The sequence below is a fragment of the Streptopelia decaocto genome (genome assembly GCF_964273445.1).
Source record: "Streptopelia decaocto genome assembly, chromosome: 6".
Taxonomy (NCBI): Eukaryota; Metazoa; Chordata; class Aves; order Columbiformes; family Columbidae; genus Streptopelia; species Streptopelia decaocto.
Genome location: NC_138660.1, coordinates 29,704,732 through 29,729,597, shown reverse-complemented (window position 1 = coordinate 29,729,597; position 24,866 = coordinate 29,704,732). Strand labels below are relative to the sequence as shown.

The following is a 24,866-nucleotide window of genomic DNA, read 5'->3' as shown; positions in this document are numbered from 1 at the left end:
AGATGTGTACTTGCCACAAGATGGGGGCATAACTGGACGGCAGCACCTCAGGCAGATCGTCTATTCAGTATTTTCTCTTGAAAGAGGGAATGCAAGCTATGGTTCTATAATTGGCAAAAGCCGCTAGCAGGTGAAAGACTTCAGAATCATATTAATCCATGCAAGAAATAATATAAGATTAAGGAGGTGAATTTTAATAACAGAGTCAAAAATACTACATAATGGAGTCTGAAATCAGGCATATGAATTCAAAGTAGCCAAAATAATCAGAAAGTGATCATACAGACTTCACAGTCGTATTAATCCATGCAAGAAATAATCTAAGATCAAGGAGGCGAATTCTTATAATAACAATAAAAAATACTACATAATGTAGTTTGAAATCAAGTATATGAATTCAAAGTAGCCAAAATACTCAGAAAGTGATCACACGTGGATAGCAAATCAGAGCTAAACGAGTATCGGTAGCAATAAGCTGCCGCAGAGGAAGTAAATCTAATTGTAGCCCATTAAATTGGCATTGCATAGAAAACCTTTGCTTTACTTGGCAGAGTCAAAGCCCTCAGTGGAGCACATGATGGTGGAGTTCATTTGGGGACTGCAGCTCAACAAAGGCGTGGACGAAGTTGACACAGTCTAGAGGAGAGTAGGAGGAATGCTCATGAAACATGACTTAGGTGGGAATATATTAATAAACAGAAATTGTTTAGCTATTCTGCAATAAATGTCCCTATGCAGCTTCTGCATTTCATTTGGAAGCTATGAAAAATTTTCCCTGGTTTGTTGATGTAACATATACATATTTCAACATCACCGTCCACAGTATAGATCATAACTGAATGGGATGGATTCTGCCCATGTGCCAAACCCTGGAAACTCTCCCTTACAGCCAGGTGTTGTGAATGAGCTCATTTTTCATTCTCTCAGTTTTCAGTAGCAGTAAGCACAAACCTCAGTAAAACACCAAGGCTGGCTACACAAGTTCAAAGTCCATGACTGCTGAATCATACAACACATTAATGATATTTCACAACACTGTAATATGTAATCTTACATAGCTTATTTACTATTGTGCAGTTCTGTTGTACAACTGCTAAGATTCTAATCTCCTCAGGCATCTTTGCAGCAAGCAAAGTTGAGTCCACTGAGAACTTCCAATATGGTAAAATGCATAAATATCTGCAAAAAGGGAGATAAATCCATGATGATAAAACTCATATTCACTACTGTCATGGTTTAACCCCAGCTGGCAACTCAGCCTCATGCAGCTGCTCGCTCAGTCCTTTCTGGTGGGATGGGGAAGAGAATCAGAAGAGTGAAAGTGAGAAAAATAAATAATAAAAATAAAACAATAACAAATAAATAAATAAAGATGGTTTCATAGGTAAAGCAAAAGCTGCACACACAAGCAAAGCACAACAAGGGATTCACTCCCTGTTCCCCATGTCGGGCAGGTGCTCAGCCATCTCCAGGAAAGCTGGGATACATCACACATAATGGTGACCTGGAAAGACAAACATCACCCCCTTCCCTCTTCCTCCTCCCAAATATAAACTGAGCACGACGTCACATGGGATGGAATGTCCCCTTGGCCAGTTTGGGTCACCCGTCCTGGCTGTGTCCCCTCACAGCTCCTTGTGCACCCGGCACAGCCTGAGAAGTTGGAAAGTCCTTGACCACTACCCAGCAACAACTCAAACATCAGCATATTATCAACATTATTCTCATTCTGGATCTCAAACACCGCATCATGCCAGCTACTAGGAAGAAAATTAACTCTATCCCAGCCAAAACCAGGACAACTACAGACTAATCATTCCCCTTATGAAAGTTTGTAGTTCACATTATGGCTTTATGAGGACTGACTTAAAGAAAGCCAAGATTGTGTGTTTTCTATGAATATGTATGTTTGACCAGTCAATTGATCTATACTGTCTGCATTGCATAGCTTGCAGAAGTTTGCTGAACAGTTCTGCTTGTAATATTTTACATAAACTACAGGTATTCAAATGTTCCTAGGAGACACTGTCATTTGGGGGTGCAGAGGGTCTTCTGGTTCTTCTCTCAGTGCCATTAAACTCACATTCTGCATTTCTAGAAAGATGCACTTGTACATACTCACAGGCCACAAAAGGAGATATTTACCGAGCTGCCCAGGGACATGTGAGGGTAAGGTCGGGGCAGACAGTAATGTCCTGCTGCAAGAATTTAATGCATGTAACTATTTTAAGTAAATGTCACATGCTCAGGTTCACTATGAAGATCAATTTGCAGGAACTTTCTCTTGTTTCTTCAGCCTGGCTTCCATCTTACGTTAGGCAGAACAGTCGCAATATCGCATTTCTTCTGTTTTTAAACAGAACCAAGCTCAGGGGTTGCGATCCCAAGGAACACTTTTAAATAGTAGTTGTGGAGCATGCAATTTTCTGCGGAAGAGGGAGTTCTGTGTTGTGAGGGGAGTTGTGCTATGATGAAGCATTGTAAAGCGCTTGTGTCTCTTCCCTCTCTCCTGCCAAATTCTGTATGCTGCCCCAGATTCTTTAAGTTGTGTCTGCCTGTCAATGCCTTGAATCCAGGTATTCGTTTCTTTACCTCTCTATTGCATAGCTTCCACAGGACATGGACAAGGTAGTAGTTTAGTGGTTTACCAGTCCTATTTTGCCTGCTGAGTTCCCACTCCCCTCCCCACATACAGATGAACATACACTTCACAGAGATCACAGTATGGGCTGGAAACAAATTGGATTTAAAAGCCCATAAGCTTTGCAGATCTGGAATCACACCTAAGTTAAAGACCTGTGAGGTCCTGCTTTACGTAACAGATTCAGGTCCAATTTCAGGGCCAGCTTAAGCTATCACTAGCTGGCACCGCTGCTGGAAGCAGCATCCAGCCACTCGCTATGTCCTTGATTGACTCTGTCCATTATGCCAGGAGAAGTTTCTGGCACTGGTTCATTCAAAGAAGCCACGCTTCTGATTATACCCTCCTGGGGATTCTTCCAAAAAGAACTTATTTGTGTTATTTTTTTTCCCATACCCAATGCTAGAATTGCACAGTGAGCTGACATTACGCAACAAGCCACAAACCTGCTCTAAACTCCCAGTCCTTCAGTTTACCTCAGGTCTGTGCTCAGCTTCATGTGCTGGGGACAATTCACTGACATTTATCTGTCTATTAAAGGGCAAGAATTCCTAACTCAGAGAGAGGAAATATTTAACAGCAGCAATGTTTCAGCTCCATAGAATCTTAGAGTTTCTCACACAATATGAGCAAGAAAAAATTAACATGAAATTAAATCGCTTCCAGTCCCGTTTTTGCTTCTGATATCAAGAAGTAGTAAGGTAAAAAAGGATCCTTTTTCTCACTGAAAAGCCAATGAATTAAAAACTCAGGCTTTGGATTATTAACTTCTCGGAGGGGTTTGAATGAGGGCTGCTTTGTGTTTTGCAGCACAGATGTGTGCAACCTGAACACAAACCTCCCCAGCTCTGTCACTGCTGGTAAGGACAGGCTGACAAACACAAATGAAAGGTTTCAAAACTGGCTATAAGTGAGCATGCACTGAGGTTTCAACCTCTTTTTGGATTTACAGTCCCACCAAAGTCTTATGAAGGTGTAGCAAGTCTAATCCTTCACACAACACGTTTACAGCCAAGTACTTTTAATTATTGCTGTGCCAGAAACACCCAGTTCACTCGTGCTATATGAAATACAAGAAAATTCTCTTGATTTTGTATTGTAGCTCCTCTTTAATCCACTGAAGACTGAAACTGTAAATCTGCCCTTAATTCCTAGCTGCATCATTTGCAGATCATGTAACTAGCAACTTAATAACCATCTATGCTTGCAGATCATCTTTCCCAGCCTGAATGTATGATTGCGAGAGATTTTGATATATTTTGATGGCAAGTATTATTAAAAACTCATTTATAAATAAATACAACGGTTATATTTTTGCTTTACTCAGCATAAGTTTGCAAGCCAAAGGAGCATAGTAAAGTAGGTGCCATATTCAGTCATCTGTAGGAAAAGAGCTGAACATATTGTGTAAATATACCCTGCTTTTAAACAGGGATATGCTTGCCACATCTAAGGTTGACTCTGTCTCCCTGCCCACTTAAAAGGGTCCTTGAAATTCTTAAATGGTTTAAAAATAGTATAGACCTCATAATCAGAGTTCAAACTGAACCTTTTCTTATAATGGTGGCATTACAAAAATAGCATTAAGAAAAAATCTTTGTGGTCATGCAGCACAGCTCTTTCTGGTGTATCAGAAAGGTCTTGCATCTCTCTGGTGTTAAGTACTAATTTGGGCCACTCTTCCTGTCAAAGTTAGTAAATGCAAATCTCTTTTCCAACAGCAGATATCAAGCAAGATGTAAGAACTGTAATTCTGAGCCTACCAAAGGGGACAAAGAGGCAAAAATCCCTCAAAGTGCCTCAAACATCTGTCATCTTGTATTTTTTAACACTCTTTCCCTGCATTCAGCATTAACCGATTTAATTAAAATAGCTTTACACTGGGCCTAAAATTCTAGTTGCATTTAATTGAGTGGGAACGGGTTCATCATACGGACATTGTTGACAATGCACCCAAGCTGTTTTTCTAGCCTGATACAACCCAGACACGTGTTCAAGTTAAGAATGTGTAAATACTTTCAAGTAGTAAGGCTCAATTGAACATTTCCAGTCAAGAGCTGACTAGTTCTTCAGGTACTAAATTACAAAAAAAGAAAAAAAAAAAAATTACTGTTGTATGGAAATAAAATTTGCAGACTTATTTTTAAACAACTTATGTGTGACGCAATATTGCTTATGAAATGTATTATGAGATAAATGTCACTTAAACAGCAGTTGTTCAATTGCAGGACAGTTGTAAAACACGCTTTTGCTCATTGAGGCTGTATTTGAAAGGTGAACTATGAAAAAGCACGAGTTACCCTCATTCATGGTTATCAGTATGGAAAGGGTGAGTGTCAGGAGGATGGAGCCAGGCTTTTCTCGGTGACAACCAGTGGTAGGACAAGGGGCAATGGGTACAAACTGGAACACAGGAGGTTCCACTTAAATCTGAGAAGAAACTTCTTCCTGGTGAGGGTGGCAGAGCCTGGAACAGGCTGCCCAGGGGGGTTGTGGAGTCTCCTGTGCAGACATTCCAACCCGCCTGGACACCTTCCTGTGTAACCTCATCTGGGTGTTCCTGCTCCATGGGGGGATTGCACTGGATGAGCTTTCCAGGGCCCTTCCAATCCCTGACATTCTGGGATTCTGTGACACAACGCCCTATGATTACAGCCAGCTCTGTGGAGGCAGCGGCGAGCTTTAATACCGTGGGTTCCTCTCAACTCCAGCCCGCTCCGAGCAGCGGCAGGTTAAGCACCACATCACCACACACCTGAGGGAGCAGCCCCTGCTGAAAGAAGGGGACGCGCGGGATGAAGGGCTGGCACGCACCGAGCAGGAAAACCCTTATGGGCCGCCCCAACTGCGTTGTGGGGAAGCTCCTCTTACCGGCTGCTCCAGCAGCTCCTTGCGCGGCGGAGGCCCCGCAGGGGGCCGGGGAGGACCCGCGGTTCCCGCCCCCGGCCCGCCCTGTGGTGACAAGCGGGGAAAGGGGCGGAGCCACCATTGCTGCCCGCGCGCCCGCAAGCCCAATTATAGCCGTGCGCGGGGCTCGCGCGCCGCCGGGCCAATCAGGCGCAAGGCCGCTCCCCCTCCTCGCGCTGTCTCGTGACGCCGGCCCCCGCGGGGCGATAGGCGGGGCGGGGGGGCGCGGCCGCGCGGCCTGGCCGTTAGGCAGCGCGCGGCGCTGGGCGGGCGGGGCAGCCGGTGAGGAGCGGGGCCGAGATGGCGCGGAGCGGCCGGGCGCTGGGCAGGGCTCTGGCCCGGGGGCTCGACGCCACCGCCCCGCCGCGCACCGCCGCTGTCAGGTACGCGGGGCGAGGAGTGAGCGCGGGGATGACAGCCGGGAGGCGCGCCGCCGTGTTCTGTTCCGTCCTGGGGCCCCGCCGCCGCACCGCCCCTCAGAGCGCCGGCCGAGCGGCCCCGGGCCCGGGGGCGGGTGAGGCTGCCTGAGGCGCGCGGGCCCTCAGTAGGCTCCAGAGTGAACGCTGCCCGGCGGGAGCTGGTGGCTCTGGAGAAGGGAAGGAAGAAACTTCTTCATGGTGAGGGTGGCAGAGCCTGGACCAGGGTGCCCAGGGAGGTTGTGGAGTCTCCTTCTCTGCAGACATTCCAACCTGCCTGGACACCTTCCTGTGTAACCTCATCTGGGTGTTCCTGCTCCATGGGGGGATTGCACTGGATGAGCTTTCGAGGTCCCTTCCAATCCCTGACATTCTGGGATTCTGTGAAGGGGAGAGGGACCTTGGGACCCCCCCGCTCTGTGTGGCTCGGTGGCTGTTGGCTCCTTCCAACGGGGGGATAGAAGAACTAAACGATTTGTAGATTATAAACTTGCCTCTTTGCTTGAGCCAGTGGTGTAACTTTGAGCAATCCATTAAAGAAGTGAAAAACCAAGTAAAGTGCTCAGATGTTTTCCACTTCAGAAAATGCAACCAAGTTGCTTGTCCCCTGATTGCACGTAACAACCTGAAAAACAAAACGTGCCTTGGGAGAAGAGCTGATCTAGTAACTGGAAGAAAATGAACAAGCAGATGAGTGTAATCTGAAAATCTTAAAGGAGAAGGAAAAAAGTTCACCTGTTACTACTGTTATGGCAGTGGTGCTCTGTTTCTTTGTTAAATTCAAAGCCTCACTGCCATCCTCATAAAACCAGTGAAAAAGCGGAATAGAGGTTGGTTCAGGATATCAAATTTCAAGCAGTGATTTAACATAACTGTTACTGTGCAGTGGTATCATCTGTCATTTCACTTGGGCCACATTTCTTTGTGGTTTAATTTTTAGGATGTGTTTGCAATAGTTCAGTCCTGGTAAAACAAAATTGCTGTTTTTTAAATAGTATATTAGAGTGCTGAACTGAGGGCAAAAATCAATACATAGGAAGGGTGCACGGATAAGGAAGCTCATTAAGTAACTGCTTGCAACCTTAGTTTCCAGTGTAAGCTGTGAGGATCTTGGCAGCTGGTTTTAGACAAGTGCAAGCTGAATCCAGACGGGTGCCGTGTGATTTGTGGCCATGAGCCGGGTGCGCTTTACCTCTTGCAGTTGTTGTCGGAGCCTTTCCTGTGCTGAGCAGCAGACTTCAAGGACTCGGGTGGTAAACTGGCCTCTTGCACTTATTCAGACAGAGATGCTAATGAGGACACTTGTTGGCAACACTCGTTTTTGGGGATGTGAACAGCTGTCAACAAAGAATTTGAATGAGATGGGCTCATACAAGTGCCATCAGATATCACCTTATGGAAGTAGCAGCTGGAAATAACAGTAAAAACAATTGCCCTGGTCAGGAGTTGGAGGTCCCTTTTTTAAAAAAATAAGTTGATCTTTAGGGTTTGAAAATTGTGTAGCTATTAAAAATAATCACTGAATATGGATCACTTATGTACGTTTGCCATTCATGGGTAAATGCTTCTTTTTGGGGTCACGGCAGTCAAGTGATACCGCGATCGGTGCCCACATGTTCAGAGGAAGCAGCGAGTGGCAGAACTGAGCGATGCTGTACGAGCAACAGTGGGGTGGATACAGGGGTGTTGCTGTCAGAGGCTAAACATGGGTGGGTGGCATGTCTGAATTCTTCTGCAGCCTTGATCAGGGTCACAAAACACGTGTGACGGTTCATTGAAATCTGTTGCTCTTGTGGTTTCTTGAAGAGGTTTGCTTTCCTGAACTGGGACTGAGCCCAGTGTGTTCTCACAGCATCTGTTTTCCTTCAGATAAAATCGGGAGAGAGGTGAAGTCTCACCATGTTTGTTAGCGTTATAACCTCTCTTAACCTTGCCTTCCTTGGCTGGCAATATAATTGTGAAAAGGACTTCAAGGACATTCTCTTACAGCAGCTAAAAGATAATAATCTTTAATAATAACCTGCAGAGATTGTTTTTTCAGCCTTGTAGCTGAAACAAGTCTAGCTAAAACTGTGTGAGACAATATACCGGCATATTATGGCAGTAAAAAAACAAACGAAGAGAAGGAACCTGGCAACTAGTTTGTACTATGTACCACATGTAACCCCAGATGGAGAAACTGAAGTGACTTCACGCTCTGGAATGGGGTCTGGTCCAAACATTTGAACACTTTCTATGAATTTGGGTGAGGCAGCTACAATATTACTGGCACCCTTCCAGCGTGTCTGTCAAAGCAATGCTTTTCCTTAAGAGTCTTCTCCAGACTGTGTGGAAAAATACAGACTATGTCCACATCCTTTGAGATACAGTTGCAAACATTTGAAGAGCTTGATCTCTTAAGACTTTTAAAGTCAACCTTTTCTTTCTTAATTTCAATACCATACTTCTGTCCCATCTGCAGTAATTCCTTCTCAACTGCAGTGATTACAATCTGTGTTGTCAGTCATCTTGCTTATTTATTTTTAAAGTCTGTACAGACAGCTGATGGTGATGAGTATTTTCCTCTAAACTCACTACCAGTTAATTATTTGCCTGTCCCCTGATACAGCAACCATACAAGCTGACATGGTCAGTCCTGGGTTATTACTGTGTTTCTTCAGAATTCAAAGTTATGTTGCTTTTTAAAGAACATGTTACTAATAATTTCAATTGTCTGAAACTGGTAACTGTAATTTCTTAGACTACTTTGGTGGCTAGTAAAAAATGCATCTATCTGTTCAGTATGTTTAAAAAAAAACCCCAAACAACCCAAACCAACCACCAAACCAGCCTGATATTGAGTGAGGAAGGTTGGTTCAATTTTTGACTATGTGAATCCAGAAGTATTAATAACAGTCCTGATTGTTTCTTTAGAGAAAGGGCAGAAAAAGACCTTGGCTGCTCTTCAGCTTCTGTTTGTAGAATCACTGACAGCAAATAGCAGAATTTTTAGCTTCCTGGTGCCAAAATTGAGAGCTTTTGAGGTAGCATTTCGCACCTTAACTGAGTTGATCTAGGCAAAAATCAATAATTTAGCAGAACAGAGCTATTAATCACAGTATTGGTTAGATTTTAGTATAGATGTTGACAGAGAACACTGAGGTGCAATCTTAGAGTTACTAACATTTCTTAAAGGTATTTTGTTAAGTTTTATTTATGAAAATACTGTGTCCAAGGTTTTGCATGATATTTTCTGGAGGAAATTTTGAAATCTGGGCAACCGATGCGCTTTCTGAAAGGACTTTCAAAATGAAACTGTCCTTTGAAGAGAAGGAAGGATGGCAGCAGAGGATTATAGCAGATCCAATTTGGTATCTCCAAGTGGAACCTTCTCACTGCGTATTCCAAAAGGGTAACGTATTGCACACTGTGCCTTGATTTTGCTGTTAAGAAAGCCTGTTCTGCAAATTAAGTGCATATGAGGCTTGTTCATGAACTCAAGCTGCTGTGAAGCAAATGTTTAACGGGGCCCTTTGTATTTTACTCTGCCAGTTACTTTTCTCGTGACTGGGGCTATTTTTAGTTTCGCCTAAGGGGAAAAAAAAAGTCCCCCTTGTATTTTTAACACTTCGTATACTGTTACAAGCCTTTGTTTTTCCATCTGACTCTGACATTTTCTGTAACGTTATACAACAGACTCTTCATCTCACCTGAATGTGCTGTTATTTATTTTGCTGATACAAAACACATCTAAAAGCATTTTCACTGTTGCAGGCACTTGGCTTCCTGTGGTATTCTGATGACCAGAACTTCTCCTTTGCAAGTACCTGTAATGAGCCATACCTTTTCAAGAACTTTCTTCAAGATTGCTGCACCACTAGTCAACAAAAGAAAAGAATATTCTGAAAGAAGAATTATAGGGTTTGTATAGAAGTGTGGAAAGAGACTTCATGTGCTTATCAATTTTGTGTTTGCTGTGATTAACCCAAACCACTAGATGTTCAAAGATTGAGCATCCCTGAAGACACATGTCCCTGTGACTCTGCCTAACTGGAGATTACAAAGGAGTTTTGACTTTCAGAATTTGTAGTCATAAGGCTTTTCCAGTCTGAACTTCAGTATTAAAAAAATATAAGAACTCAAACCCCTTGCCCCATAGAAAGAAACAGCAGAAATAACCCTTCTATTCCATGACAAAACAAAAACAACCCTGAAAGGGAAGAATTCACATCCGGTGAAATGGTGAAACCAACAGGTGTGAAAACTGTCACTTTGTTTCCTTCTGCCCCAAATGCATGTTAATGTTTGCACTTATGTTGCGCTTCTCACTTCTTGAGATTTTCTTCCTTAAGAGAAGGAAAATAATTAGTTGTGTAATGAAGAAAATTAGGCACATAGAAAAAGATTTTGAAATCCTGGTTGCCTTAAAGCTGGCAGGACAATTCCAGGTCATTTAATGAAACTGGGAGCTGCCCCCTGTCTCTGGACCACAATAATACAAGCTACTTGTTTTTACTACGTTTAACATTCCTTTATGTTAGTCTCTTCAAAAGAGCCTTTGTCCAATAGCACTCACTGTTGAGTACCATTGACCATATGCTTAATTTTTAACACAGATGGAATGAAGCATGTGCTTCAATCCTTTTCGGAGTCAGAACTAAAAATTAAAAAACATAGCTCTGTAATATGTTACAATAGAATCAACTAAAATATTGCCATTGTATTCTTTTATATGATTTCAATATCCTGTGTGAGCAGGAGGGCTGCACAAAATGACCTCCAGAGGTCCCTTCCAACCTCAGCTGTTCTGTGAGCTTTTTCCAGTGCATGCATTTTTCACTTTTCCCAGTTCATGTTTTTCTTTTTTCCCCCCTCTTTTTGATTTCCAGAAACAGCGGTAGTGTTTTTAGGTGACTGTATGTTCACCTTGCAAACTGCCATTTAATTCCATCTTTGAAACTTTTTAATACCGAATTTGAAGTTAATACTTTGTAAATAATGTTCATGTTTCTCTTCCCAGGTATTCTATGCAGGAAATGTATGAAGTTGTTGCTGTTGTGGAGAATTACAAGCTATTTGTTCCTTGGTGTAAGAAGTCAGATATCTTATCGAAGCGCTCTGGATACTGCAAAGCACAGCTAGAAATAGGATTCCCTCCTGTAGTGGAGAGGTATACGTCGGTTGTTACCTTAGTGAGACCACATTTAGTTAAGGTAACTAATTTTTTTTCTTAGCTCTAACTTTCTGTAACCTTTTTCTGTTGAAATTCAAATTCATTAGTGCTTCAAAACAAAATTGGTGCTGGAAGTGCTTTGTGTGGCTCACAACTTGCGTTGTGTTTGTTTAAAGACTTGAGTTAACTGGAGAGAATTTCAATGTGCTTTTAAAGCATAAGCTGCCAAATGAGGGAGGAATTACTTTTTAATTTCCCTTTTCTGCAGAAACTAGCAGCCATTAATGAAGATTCACCATTTTAACTAGCAGCCATTAATGAAGATTAACCATTTTTGTTTGGTTTTGTTAACATTTTGTCCAAGCCTCTCTAAATGCAGGATTAGTACTGACTTTAAAGTTAACTTTGACAACTGTAGCCTCTGGTGCCTTAGCAAAACTGATATCAGTCATTACTTTTCTTCTGACTATTTTAACTTGCTAATATGAGGAGTCTTTAACGTAAGTGTAGGATCTGCTGAAGAGCTTGTTGTTCAGTGTATTGATAAGATAGAAGGGTAGATTTGAAGTACATTTTTTAGAATTAATTTGTTCAGAATAGAAGCAGTTGTATTTCTCCTTTTGTCTTTTCCAGAGCAATAATTGAAAACGTCAAGGGAGAAATTTTAGATGATGTCTGGATCTTATAACTAGTTTGCCTTATATATTCAAATGTGTTCTGGTTTGGAACAGATTCCTTAAAGCAAAACTGCCTCTCCCTTCCTGTGGCAGACCTTGACTGGGTTTTGGAATAACTAGTGGAATTACAACAGTCAATTGCCGTTCAAGATAATTGTTTGGATATCCTGTTTCACTATTCTTTTCTAGGCTCTCTCTTAAGAGACACTGCTCAAAACAGAAACTGGGTTTCTCAGGTCCAGGGGAGATATGAATTGGAAGGGGAGTATGCAAAGTGCCTTTATTCAAAGCACTTAGTGACTCTAGAAAGAAAAAAAAATACTTTTCTCCCTTTATTAAGAAAGTTGAACAGCTACAGTGGAAAATCTGTGTTTTACATGCCGGCTGCTTTCCCTTTCTACTCTTCCCTGACAAGACAAGCTTTTTTCTTTCACATAGCTGTTAGATTGGCTTACTAACTTTTTTCCCCCCTCTAATTCACTCAAAAGGATTTCTTGTCTCAGAAAAGACCATGAAAGTGGTGAGGAGAACCATTTCTTTAGATTTCCTTTTCCTTTAGTAGCCTTTTTTCTGCTGGGATTATTATTCCTAGAAGTTGACATTATGTTCATATAATGGTAGGAACATTTTTAGAGAAGCGACAGGAATAACCAGGCAAAGGCAGCTGGTGCGCTGCTCCAGCACAGCGCGCTACCGCGGGCTGCAAAATGAGCAAGGTTTGCTCCTTACGGCAGGTGCTTGAGCAATGGAAAAAAAATCAGGAGCTCTTACCGTAGAGGAAAGCACGGAGTGAGTTTGCTACTTATAAGGCTGGGAGCAAGGGGGACACGCTGGCAGTTTTCCCGTTCTTCTTGCTCTTTTGGCAGCAGCACGGAAAGCACAGCAAGGCCAGTTCTTCGTGTCCAATCTTCCCTTCGCTCCTCCCCGTCTGTTGTAGAAGTAGCAAGAAACTGTGGCTCATTCCTGGGTGGAAAAATGTAGGTATTTTCTGTGCTGTTGGTTAGCCTTTTGAGATGACTTACCTTAACACCTGTGTGTCACAGGTAGTGGTCTTGGAGCAGAGCTGCTTGTGGAACAGTAACAACTTGTAAAAAAAAAAAAAGGTTAAAAAAACCCAACCAAACAAAAAAGGTACAGAAATTCTCTCTAGAAACTCTAGGCCAATTGAGGTTATATGTTTGGATGAGTTTGAATCAATCTTTTTTCTCTTATAGCCACACAAAATTAGCCAAATGTCCTAAAAGCAAAATGAGTGAAAATCAGGACCCTCTTGTTGTGAAAACTATGAAGCCAACTATTGCAAACACTTTATTATTTTAGAGGAGGATTGTATGCATTAGTGAAATATGGCTTGCCAGTAACTAAAAGCCAGCATTTAGGCTGATTATGAACTTGAACTTGTAGCCTGACTTTTTTGGTGGCTCTCGATCACAATAGTATCTTGTGACAGAAAATGTTTGGAGTTTGTCTTAGTCAGGTTTGTTTTGATGCTAATGATTCCTGTAGCCCAAGGCTACCAATCTACATATCAGTATATAAAATATTCTGCATGTGTAATGAAAAATAAAATAGACAAACACAGTAAATATCCATATCTTTTGCTTAAAGCAGTGTTGTTCCAAATTCTGGTAAATAGCATTAGCATTATTTTGATATTCTGTGCATCATGCTAGAGGCCTGTTTTATGAGCCTCAATACATTTTTTTTTTTCCCTCTCCCTTAAAAGGAATTCAATTATTTTGTCTAAAATGACTCTGTGCAAATGGGATCTCATCCTGGCTGCACTAAAACAATAACTATGCTGTGACTTCCGCTGTCTAACAAAATGCAAATGCAAACTTTAGTAATAGCAATTTGTCACATCTGTAAAAGCCTAATTGTAGCTTGACTTTTTAAACTTTATTTTAGGCCTCTTGCACAGATGGAAAACTATTTAATCACTTGGAAACAGTGTGGCGTTTCAGCCCGGGGATCCCTGGTTATCCAAGGACATGTACATTGGATTTTTCAGTAAGTATTGTAACTAAGAGTTCCACTTGTTAGGAACAGGGCATAGAAACAGTGTCCTTTAGAGACAGGAGTTTTCTGTGAGGTGTCTGCACGTCATAGAACAGTCTAAGGATTGGTATTTCTCGCTATACAATTCTGATCGTGCAGAAGTTTTTAGACAGTCAAATACAGATGGAGAAATAACAAACATACTTTGCCATTATCTCCTTTTATTACAACTTAACTCTTGGTATCAGAAAGTAGGTACTCTCCCATCTGTTCTATTTGGCCTGCAGTTTGATCAGTTTAATTTCCTGGCTTCCATTTTTTCATGTATTTTGAGTCTTACTCCTTCCTTCTATAATAACAGATTTAATAGATTTTTGCTGTCTTAATGATGGGATATCACTGCAGCTCAAGACCACGGCTCTTTAAATGGAGTATCTGATTTAGCCTGTTACTCCTAGACAAGTTGTTTTCCGCTCAAGTTATTGCTTTTCCATTTAGTCTATTTAGTCTGTCATCACATTTTTTCTTAAATTTTATAGTCTGTAGAGTAGGTGTTGCATTGAGCACGTAACTGAGGTTCAGAACAGGCTACAAAAGTACAGAGAAATGGGTTGATCCTGCTGCCATCTACTGGGATACTCTGCCTTAAAAATTATCTTCTATGAAAAATAACTTTTGGATTATTAGTAAACTAGCACATGAATCTCCTTGGGTTAATAAATTTCAGCTTATTACTGTATTGCACTTCGTACAGTTCAACAGTAAAAATGAATCTATAAGCACTCAAAAAAATTACATTTCTCATGGGATTTGCCAACGATGTTTGCATGCTATTTGCATGTGGTATTTCAATTTCTCCAGGCAAGTAAGTACAGCAGGGAACTTTTCTAGGTTGGTTTCAGCTCTTAAATGGTTTGGTATACAGACTGAAGCACAGCATTGTTTTTACCATCTGCAAACTTCATAAATGTGTATTGTACCTCAGGCTTTTACACAGTTACTGAACACGATGCCAAACTACATGACAAATCTGAGACTTTCCAAAGGCACGTTAATTTTCCTCATGCTTGAGGTCAAGCAAATGTAAATGAAGCTACCCCTGACTCATAGTCCAAGTAGCTTAATTACTTGTGTGCTACTGTTTCGCAGTTAATATGCGTTGCATAAGCAGCTTCAGAGAAGCTGTATTTGCTCCATTTGACATTTAATCTGCTGATACCTCACGAATGAAAAAAATACTTACATCTCAATCCAAAAGACATGCTATAGCAGAAGTGGTGAATGCACAGAAGACGTGTTGCTTTTCCTACAAACAGCTCCAGTTTACCTGTAAGTCTGCTGTCTTGCCATGCAGGGTTTTCTTCAGACAGCTTTCATCCCCAAGTGAATTCTGTGTACAAAGTAAATAAGTTATTTATTTGTCAGTAGTTTTTCATTATCCCAGATATTTTACTTCCATTCTGTGATGCCTTGTTTATTAAGTAAATACAGTTCTGAACAAAAGAGAGTCCTCTGACCTTGGAATAAGGCTTTTCTTCACAGGCACACTCACCCATCATTCAGTTTTAGCTGTTCTTTCTCCCACAGCTGACTTGCAAACTGGAGATCCTTTCATGGAGTCCTCTATTTGTAACAGCATTTTATCACAACGGTACCTACAGGAAAAACAATCATCTCTATTTTCTCAAACAGGTTTCTTTTGAATTTCGCTCACTTCTACACTCAAAACTCGCTACGCTCTTTTTTGATGAAGTGGTAAAGCAGATGGTGGCTGCCTTTGAAAGAAGAGCATCCAAACTGCACGGCCCAGAAACAACCATACCTCGGGAGCTAATGCTTCACGAAGTGCATCAGACGTAAAAGGGATAATTGTAACAGCCTCCATCATAAACTCATTTGTACAAGAGGTGCCACGTCCTCCTTCAGGGCATCTGTTTAATGTCTGAGCTTTGTGTGTCTTTATACTGTACAAACTCACCTGTTCAGCCAGATGTATATAGAATGTTCAAGCTACAGTCAAGTGCAACTTAAAGTGTTACCAGTAACAGACAATTAGCAGCTACTGTAACACAAGGTATCTCAGGCTGCTGTTTATGAACTTGCCCATCACAGCGTAAGTTCTGCCTTTTCCAAGCTTACAGTTTTTTTTTTTTTTTTTTTCAGCATTGTAACATACTAACTTAAGTTATTGGGAGTGTGAATGTAACTTAACAGCATCAACTCAAGCCAGGGCAGCTGATGCTCTGGCTTTAGGCAGTGCGGAACAGTTTGTGCAGCGTCCAGCAGCAGGTGCTTTTAATCCAAATGAGTGACAAGCATGAGGCTGGAGCCTCCAGCTGCTGCTTTCCGCAAGGAAAAACAACTCAGCCTGGGCACTCCTGAGTTTTCAGGAGTTAGATGTAAGGGCTACACAGCTCAGCTAATGCAAATAGTTCCTGTTCCAACAAAGCTTCAAGTCAATAAATGTTACCTCTGGAGTGCTGGGGCATGGATGCACAACCGTCTGTCTGTCCTCTGCTGACTGCAGCCTGAGCACACCAGGGACACTTGTCACTAAATCCAATGATACAGCTCAACTTCAGTTCTTAAGAGTTTTTTCAGTACCATACTATCATTTATTTAATTAGCCCATTACAATTGTTCCCCATCTTGATTGTCAGTAGTTCTATTTCTTACATTAACCTTCTCTTTCCAACCTCTGAAGAAATGTAAATGGAACAGACTGGAACTCCTGGCTGGTGCGCCCTTCAGTACATCTTACCAAAACCAGGTGGAGCTTCAGGGCAGGTGCTGAGGCTGGTCTTTGCTCCCAGGTGTCTGCAACCTGCATGGTTACTAAAGAATAGTGTGTTAAATTACACAGGAAGGTATGTTTCAGGTCATTTAGATCCTTTTCCAGAAAGAGCAACTGAAATTTCACAGGTTGCATCTGCGAAGGATAGTCCTTACTCAAGGTAGGAAGCTGGGCAAAGTGTCAGCTGGATGAAGAGGTCAGTTTTAAAGCACTGAGAAGTTTGTAAAGCGGTTTTGTTTGTGGAGACAGATTAACATACAAGTTTGGAAGGCAGGCAGGAAAGACTTTACACATTAATAGCACGAGCTGTGTGAGGTTGAAGAACAGTAGGTGGCAAACAAAGCAGTCATTTTTAAGGTTAAAGTAGCATCTAGGGTAAAATAACTAAAAATAAATCCTGGAGCACATTACCAGAAAGCTGGAAGTCTCAAGTCAAGGAGACAAGACGACACTACACCCAAGCAAGTATTAAAACTCCCCCCAACCCTTTGTTAGCAAAGCCAACCTGTTTGATCCCACAGCACTGTGGAAGATGCACACGGAACAAGCACTACAGACCCAGCAAATAAAGTCAGTGCACGTGCCTTCTTTTTGTAGCATTGTTTAATACGCCAAAGAACTGCAGTGTCAGTTCAGCTTAGAGATTTCTTAGCAAAACTAAAAGTCACCTGTATTTCAGAGGAAGATTCTAGGCACAGGAGTGTTTCCTGGAGGGAAATGACCTGTCATTTCCAAGTATGTGTCAGATTTCTAATAAATCTTAGAAGCAAGAGGGGGTCAAGGTTCTCCTGTGACTATGGCTTTGTGTGCAGATGAATAAGGTGATACATTTTGTAACTTTTGAGCAGTTTGTTTTATTACATAAAGGTCACATCACTGTATCGTTGCCTACTTTGTACACAATTGTCTAGTCTCACGCACAGTGGCTTCCAAGTTCTTCCTAGTACTGGCAAGCACCAATGAATTCTGAAACAGAGTATCAAGTGCCTTAATTAAATCAGGACCTTGGGTAGATGGATCTTGCACCCAGTTATCAGGAATGTACAAATGTCTTTATTCAAAAAAATACAAAATAAATTATCTGTAGGCATGGACAATGACTGTAAACAATTACGTGTGTGTTAAATGAAATCCAGTAACTGACGGTTACAGTGATTCTTTTAAACACCAGCCTCACTTCAGTCACTATCCACCCTCTTGCACTGACAGCTGAAGGTTTTGAAGTCGGAACTGTCAGTCTCACAGCACAGCTCATGATGCGTCCCTGGCCCAGGAATTAGAACATGCCCCCTCCCATCCCTCCGCCCATCCCACCCATTCCTCCCATGGCTGCCTCCTTCTCTTCCTTAGGAGTTTCGGTCACCACCGCTTCTGCCGTGGATAAGAGAGACGCAACACCCGCAGCGTCCATCAGAGCGGTTCTCACCACCTAAAAATAGCAAAGAAACAACTTAGTGCCCTGCTGACTATCACATGAGCTGGGAAGAAGGAAAGCTGAGAATTCAGACTATTTTAGGTTACCTTCGTGGGGTCAATGATTCCTTTTTCTACCATATTTACAAAGTCCCCAAGCATTGCATCGTAGCCAACTTCTGCTGGACTCTGCAGGATTTTTTCAACTATTAATGATCCTTCAACACCTGCATTCTTTGCAATAGTCATTGCTGGGATTTTCAGTGTTCTCTTTATTATTTCAATGCCTGTAAGAAAAGGATGTTTAGAGTTACACATTATATACGGTGCTCCTATTGCCAAGGCATGGAATCGCGCTGGAGATCAATACAAAAAGGGAAAACCCTCTGAGCAAGAACATAAGCTCTTTCTATGAGTCCCAGGGAAAAAATGTTCTCTGCTACTTGCTGTTTGTCAACAAATGAAATCATTGCAGGCCATTCACACTTTTGCAAAAGGTGGTAAGGAGCATTATTACTGTAACGGCACAAAGCCTGCTCCCGTTTGATGTGCCACACAATCTCAAGCATTCTTAGATGTCCTGCCTGTCTAAAATGGTTTAACAGTCAGCTCTTCCTCTCATGGTTGGCGATTCTTTGCAGGGGGCACTGCTGCTTTATGTTTGTTGGTGCTTTTACATCCAAGTGAAAGCTCCTTCCCATTGTAAAGCAGAGACTGACAGACCCTTGGGATACAAGGTTGTGAAGATTAAGTGGCTAAAAACACACTGCAGGCAATCTGTAGTTAAAAGCCTCAGGACAGAAGCAAAGTCTATTCTAGTAATTTACTCACCAATTTTCTGATCTTCGTTGGCCGGAGTTAAGGCATCTAACGCTGGAATGCAGCGAAGCAAGGCGCAGCCGCCGCCCGGGACGATGCCCTCCTCCACAGCAGCGCGGGTCGCGTTCAGGGCGTCCGTCACTCGGTCTTTCTTCTCGTTCACTTCAACGTCACTCGTGCCGCCAACCTACAACAAAAACAGACCATGGTTGAGGTCTGCACAGGGAGCCCATGCGAGAGCACTGCTGGCTGTGCAGCTCAAAATTCAACAGCAAACTCAAGCCTAACCCAAAACAGACAGGAAGCAAAGCTGTGCTCTCCATACCAGTGTTCTTTTGTACCTTTGCACTCAAGAGGTTTAAACATGGTTTTAGTTGATTATTTCATCAAGTTCTTAATACCAAGGTGTAACACTGCAAGAAGCCAAATTCCTGATCTGAATCAGCTGCTAAGATGATAAGACAACCCCACAGCAGTAACTCAGATTAGCGATAAAGGACTGATACTGGCCCTTTCCCAAGTTTAACTCCTCACCTTCAACACTGCTACTCCATCAGAGAGCTTGGCCAATCGCTCGTTCAGTTTCTCTTTTTCATAGTCGCTTGTGGTGACTTCGAGCTGCTCAATGATTTCTTGAATGCGTTTTTCAATCTGAGCCTTTTCGCCCTTCCCCTTCAGAAGCATGGTGTCGTCTTTGGTCACAATGACCTCTCCGACTTTGCCGAAGTCATGAGGCTGAATATCTTCCACATTCAGGCTCAAACCCTCTTCTCCAAACACCTACAACAAATCATGCGACAAGTTGGAATTCTCAGCTTCCCCATATTTGAAGTGTGTATATGAATTTTTGTGTATATGCATTTTTGAAAGAACAAGACCCAGCCCGAACACAGCAAATGCAAGACATGGACTTAAAAATACATATTCTTTTCCTCCTTTAATACCATTAGCATCTCTTAGAGCAAAAATCCAATTAAAAATCATTACTTACAACACCACCAGTAGCAATGGCCATGTCCTTAAGCTGGTTTTTCCTGTTGTCACCAAAACCTGGTGCTTTTACAGCAACAACCTGAAGACCAACCTTCAGTCTGAAAAGAAGAAACAAAGAGAACAACATTCCACGTGTGTTCAGAGGATGACTCTAATTGCTAAAAAACAGCTATATCAGTACAGCTCTAACAACCAAACAAAGAGACGTTCATGAACCACACTGGTTTGACTCAAAAAGGTAGGAAACCACTGAAATTCTGTCTGAACTGATGCAACTCTATAAAAGTTGCTGTTTCTTTGGTGCTGCTAAGAGGACAAAACAGCAAATTCAAATACACGCTTTTGTGTGCATTCCTTTCGAAGGATGAATACACACACACAAAAAGCAGCAGTTATTTCTTGCCAAGTATGGATTTCAAGCCTCACCTGTTCAAGACTAGAGTGCTGAGAGCTTCTCCATCAACATCTTCAGCAATGATGACCAAAGGTTTGCGGTGAGAATTGGCAATTTCAAGAGCTGGAACTATGGACTGTACACTAGAAATTTTCTTTTCACTGATTAAAACGTAAGCGTCTTGGAATTCACATTTCTGCCCTGCAGAAACAACACCTTATCTGAACAACCCGATTGCAACAACATATCAAGCATTCTCTTAAACCCAAGGAACTACTTTGGAGCAACTGTTACCACTTTTCAAGGGCATTAAAAAAAAAAAAAAAGAGACACAAATTGTTTTCTCCAAGACTCCACTTTCAATTGTACTTTGTAGTGGAGTGTGGCAGAAGCAGCTTGATGGCAGCATGGACACCAAAAAACCCACACAACCAACCCACAAACCTCAAGTTTTTCCTGAGATAAGGACCCGCTGCTCTCCTGTTGTCATTGTATGACAGATTGTGAAACCTTTGCCACAAGGACCAGCATTTCTAACTTATACAAGCCAATGTGAGGTATATGACATGAGTTACTGGTAACTCACCTTTGGTTGTATTAATAAAATATGGAGAGATGTAGCCTCTGTCAAATTTCATCCCCTCAATGATTTCCAATTCATCATTTAGAGTTTTTCCATCCTGTTTAGATGCAAGAAAGTCTGCATTAAAGATCCTTGTTTACTACCAAAAGCAGAAGTACATGCTACACACAACAGAATGAAAGGCTCTGAAGCATGTTATCAGTTTTATGCACTTCCTGTCCGAAATAAAAGGATTCTAAGAGGGGACAGCGATTGATCCCTGATCAAAAGGAGCTCTGGAGGGAGGAATCACAGCACGATACTGTATGTGAGCAGCAGCATCGCGAACGCCAGTCCTGGCTGCGGAAGAGCCTCACACCTGGTCTGCGTGTTGGCCAGTTCTTACCTTCACAGTGATTACACCCTTTCGCCCAACTTTCTTCATTGCATCCGAGATTATATTCCCAATTTCTTGATCTCCGTTTGCTGATATCGTGGCAACCTGAAAGAGCGTGCCATTTAATACCATGTCGTAACACAAGTGATTTGTTTCCTCACTAGGAAGAAAACCAGAATAACCCCCTCCCATCCAGAACCGCAGCCTTGCTCTTCGCAGGGCTTCACCAGTACATACATTTGTGTCTTAAGACCACATTTCCGAATGAAACTTGAAAACGAGAAGAACCATCTACTTCTGTGCTAACTTCCAGTAGTGCAGCTGAAGGCACAACGCTGGGACTTTTAAATAACTTCAGATGAAGAGCATTCAATGAAACATACTCTGAATCTTGATATATACTCAGTATAAATACTCAGGTGTCATACACCTACAATACAGCTCCGTTAAGCCTGACTTCCCAAGCCTTTTTCTAAACAACAGCTATGTAAAGTTGGTTTAATTGTTTTCTAACCTGTGCAATTTCTTCTGGAGTTGTAACAGGTTTCGACAGCTTCTTCAGTTCAGCTATGATGGTATCAACTGCAAGCATCACTCCTAAAGATGAACAGAATACTTGTGAGTGATCAAAGCAAGGGAAACAGCACAGAAAATAACAACAAAACAAACCAACCAGGTTCAGCTTCAAACCAAAGTCAACATTGCAAAAATGCATCAAATTTGCACGTTCAAAACCAAGGTCCTGGCATATAAAGCTTTACATGGCTCTTCAAGAGAAGGCAACTTATTCAAGAAACCTGTCAAATTTGGGGTATGAAAAGACAATAACATTTGAACATTAAAAAGAAAGTAAAAGCATTTACCCCTCCTGATTTCAACTGGATTAGCTCCTTTGCTGATCTTCTCGAAGCCTTCCTTGGCAATAGCCCGTGCAAGCACCGTCGCCGTGGTGGTACCATCTCCCGCCTCTTCATTTGTGTTGTTGGCAACGTCTTGAACTAACTTGGCGCCGATATTTTTGTATTTGTCCTTTAAATCAATTGCCTTTGCTACTGTCACCCCATCTTTTGTCACTTTGGGACTCCCCCAGCTTTGTTCGATAATAACTGTTCTTCCCTAGGGTGACAAAGAATATTAAATCAAAGCTACATAATCCACAGCACGTTCCTGTAAAAGTTCAACTGAAGATTAAAACCGTTCTCAGCAGCCACAGCTGAACAGAAACATCCCCCTGCATCCAGCTTGCACCTGGGACCTTATTCCAGCACACCCATCACCGACCGTGCGCAGAACTGGAAAAATGCCTCTGAGGTTTTATATTTTCTTATTATGACAGACTCAGAAGCTGGGGCTGCGCTGGGGCGGGAGCTTCGCTTACTGATGTTGAACTTGTCGGAGAGCTTACATAATTCTAACTCCGGGCTATAAAACAATTGTGCCAAAATAATGCAGCATCTGACTTCTTACTGCTGCTTCATTTTGACCTGCACTTCTCCCAAATCTAAAAGCAAAGCAAACGCTCTCTGGAGAATCCTGCTAAGTTCCTCCTGTCGCCTCTCCTTGTTTTGCCTTATTTTATTCTATATTTTAACATGGTCTGACTCCAAGTGTATGTTCGGACAGCAGCACAACAAAATCTTCTTATATCTGATCACGTTGAATGTCTTAAACACTTTTTGTCTGCGTTTCTGAAAACACACGTGCATTTGAAATGGGCCTATGTATCAAGAACCCAAGCACCCGCATAATCTAGTTCTGACAAAGCAATCACCGTGTTGGCAGCAGCATCAAAAGATTGTGCAAGACCACAAGCCACCGTTTCTTTAAACACAGAACAATGCCAGAGGGACATTCCTCAGCAGAGTGGCATTTCTTCAAAGAGCTGGGAACAGAGTCAGGTGTCACAGCACAAGCCCTACAACTCCACAAAGCCGTGCAGAACAGCACACCAAGGGAGAGCACTGCAACAAAGCCCCCAAGGTTACACTAAGTTGCACCAAGAACTGACCTTTAACCAGCGCATTAGAACCACGCTTAGGCATTCACAAAGTAGCCAGATCCAGGAAAAAAAACCAAGAGTTAAATTAACTGACTACACTTAAACTTTGTTCCTTTATGGAAAGCAGCCACGGCTCGCTCACATCACTTAACCTTCATTTGCTCAGCTTATGGCACGTTTGCCTTTGACTAGGAGAGCACAAAAATGTGCAAGAAATACATGAATTAATTTCACAGAGGCCAGGCAGCCTCGAGAAGAACTACCATACGTATACTGCTTTTGTATGGGACAGATATTCCTATGAGCCCAAAGAACAGTGTCGCTCCTTCCAAAGGAGCCTCATTTCAAGCCTTACTGCACATTGCATGACTGTGCAGAATACACTGAGAACTCCCAGGGCATCATACGCTATATTCTGTCCTATAACCAACACCGCTGAGTGGCACTGGGAACATTTACACCAGCCAACTGAAAACTCAACAGGACACTTACAATGTTTCTTTCACCTTGTTAATAATAAAATATAAACTGTAATGTGTTAAAAAAAAAACAAAAAAACAAAACACATGCTAATTAACCCACCTCATAATGTAAATAGTTAAATGATCTAGTGCATTGTTACAGGCTATGAACTAAGCCACTGTAACCCATTACACACATCCCCTTCACCTTCAAAGTGTTTAAACAAACATTCTGCATCTTTCAGCGAGCTAATCCTTTTTACTTCATGACATGTGCTTATTGTCACGGCTGAGATGACAGAAACAAGAACATGGCTGCTTGCAGCACTGCCCATTACAGATCCACAAACGTGCAGCTCAACCAGGGCAAAAATAACAACGGATTCCCGCTGCAAGCACTGAATGTAGTTACCTTTGGCCCCATGGTGACGGCGACAGCATCTGCTAGAAGATCCACTCCCTGCAGCATGAGAGCTCTGGCGTCCGCTCCGAACTTCACATCCTTGGCGTACGCGCGGGTGAGGTGCGGGGCGAGCGCGCTGGACAGCGGCCGGGCCTGGCGCAGCACGGCGGGCAAACGGAGCATGGCTGCGAGAGGGAGACACACAGGGAAGGGACGCGTTATGGTTCTGCACAGTTCATTCTGCGGTAAAAGAGGGGAGAGAGCACTCAGGAGATAAAGATCGGGGACTTCTGTTTTTTCGGCGGGCTGATGTAAATGATGGAAAGCGGCAGCGCGGCCTGGGTGCAGCGGCTCCGCACCGCCCCGCCGGGCGGGCCCGCGAACGGCCGCAGCTCCGCTCCCCGGCGCCGCGGGGCCTGCGGCCGCGTGTCCCCGCCGCAGGACGCGCTCAGCAAGGTCAAGGGCCGCTCGCCCCCTGCCGCCCGCCCCGCCGCGCTGCACCGGGCCCGCCCGCGCCGCCCGGACCGCGGGGCTGCGGGGCTCCCGCCCCACGGGCCGCGCTCCCCGCCGGCGGCCGTGAACCGCGCGCTCCGCACGGACCCGGCCGCTCCCCGCGCGGCACGCGCAGCGCTAACGGCCGCCGCGGGGGAACGGGCGGGCCGGGCCGAGCTCACCTGCGGGGAGCGGGAGCAGCAGCGGGCGCCTCCGCCGTCCGGACTCGCGGCTGAGCGGGCAGGTCTGCGCGCAGCGGCGGGAAGGCGCTGGGCACTCACCGCCTGGGCCCCGCCCCCGCCAGCCAGCGGCCCATGTGGGGCTCCGCGCCGCCCGGCCCGGGAACCG

At 43.2% G+C, this 24,866-nt stretch overlaps 2 protein-coding genes across 3 annotated transcripts; one reads left to right on the top strand and one right to left on the bottom strand.

Annotated features, from left to right (window-relative positions):
* The first annotated feature begins 5,772 nt into the window (after positions 1 to 5,772).
* On the top strand, positions 5,773 to 17,682 carry COQ10B (coenzyme Q10B). Of its 2 annotated transcripts, XM_082055232.1 has the most exons (6): positions 5,820 to 5,931; positions 9,180 to 9,355; positions 9,718 to 9,864; positions 10,964 to 11,156; positions 13,702 to 13,803; positions 15,484 to 17,682. In XM_082055232.1, the coding sequence occupies exons 2-6, from the start codon at positions 9,282 to 9,284 to the stop codon at positions 15,649 to 15,651; spliced, it is 684 nt and encodes a 227-aa protein (XP_081911358.1). In that variant the 5' UTR covers positions 5,820 to 5,931; positions 9,180 to 9,281; the 3' UTR covers positions 15,652 to 17,682. The 2 variants fall into 2 exon arrangements, with proteins under 2 accessions (XP_081911357.1, XP_081911358.1); XM_082055231.1 differs by lacking the exon at positions 9,180 to 9,355 and having other exon boundaries at positions 5,773 to 5,931.
* Positions 17,565 to 24,858, bottom strand: HSPD1 (heat shock protein family D (Hsp60) member 1). Its single transcript, XM_082055229.1, has 12 exons — positions 24,701 to 24,858; positions 24,036 to 24,211; positions 22,027 to 22,279; positions 21,678 to 21,760; positions 21,173 to 21,268; positions 20,791 to 20,884; positions 20,237 to 20,405; positions 19,809 to 19,908; positions 19,352 to 19,597; positions 18,830 to 19,004; positions 18,107 to 18,285; positions 17,565 to 18,014 (listed from the first exon to the last, which is right to left on the bottom strand). Exons 2-12 carry the CDS (start codon positions 24,207 to 24,209, stop codon positions 17,862 to 17,864), a joined length of 1,722 nt encoding a protein of 573 aa, XP_081911355.1. The 5' UTR covers positions 24,210 to 24,211; positions 24,701 to 24,858; the 3' UTR covers positions 17,565 to 17,861.
* Between the last annotated feature and the right edge of the window lie 8 nt (positions 24,859 to 24,866).

Bases quoted from the DNA above. Each gene is read 5' to 3' on its own strand.
- COQ10B (XM_082055231.1), top strand. From the start codon at position 5,849: ATGGCGCGGAGCGGCCGGGCGCTGGGCAGGGCTCTGGCCCGGGGGCTC. The intron at 5,932-9,717 runs GTACGCGGGGCG...TCACTGTTGCAG, and splicing joins CCGCGCACCGCCGCTGTCAG to GCACTTGGCTTCCTGTGGTA. The intron at 11,157-13,701 runs GTAACTAATTTT...ACTTTATTTTAG, and splicing joins TGAGACCACATTTAGTTAAG to GCCTCTTGCACAGATGGAAA.
- HSPD1 (XM_082055229.1), bottom strand. From the start codon at position 24,209: ATGCTCCGTTTGCCCGCCGTGCTGCGCCAGGCCCGGCCGCTGTCCAGC. The intron at 20,406-20,790 runs GTGAGTTACCAG...TTGTTTCTGCAG, and splicing joins TTTTATTAATACAACCAAAG to GGCAGAAATGTGAATTCCAA. The intron at 19,598-19,808 runs GTAAGTAATGAT...GATTTGTTGTAG, and splicing joins CCATTGCTACTGGTGGTGTT to GTGTTTGGAGAAGAGGGTTT.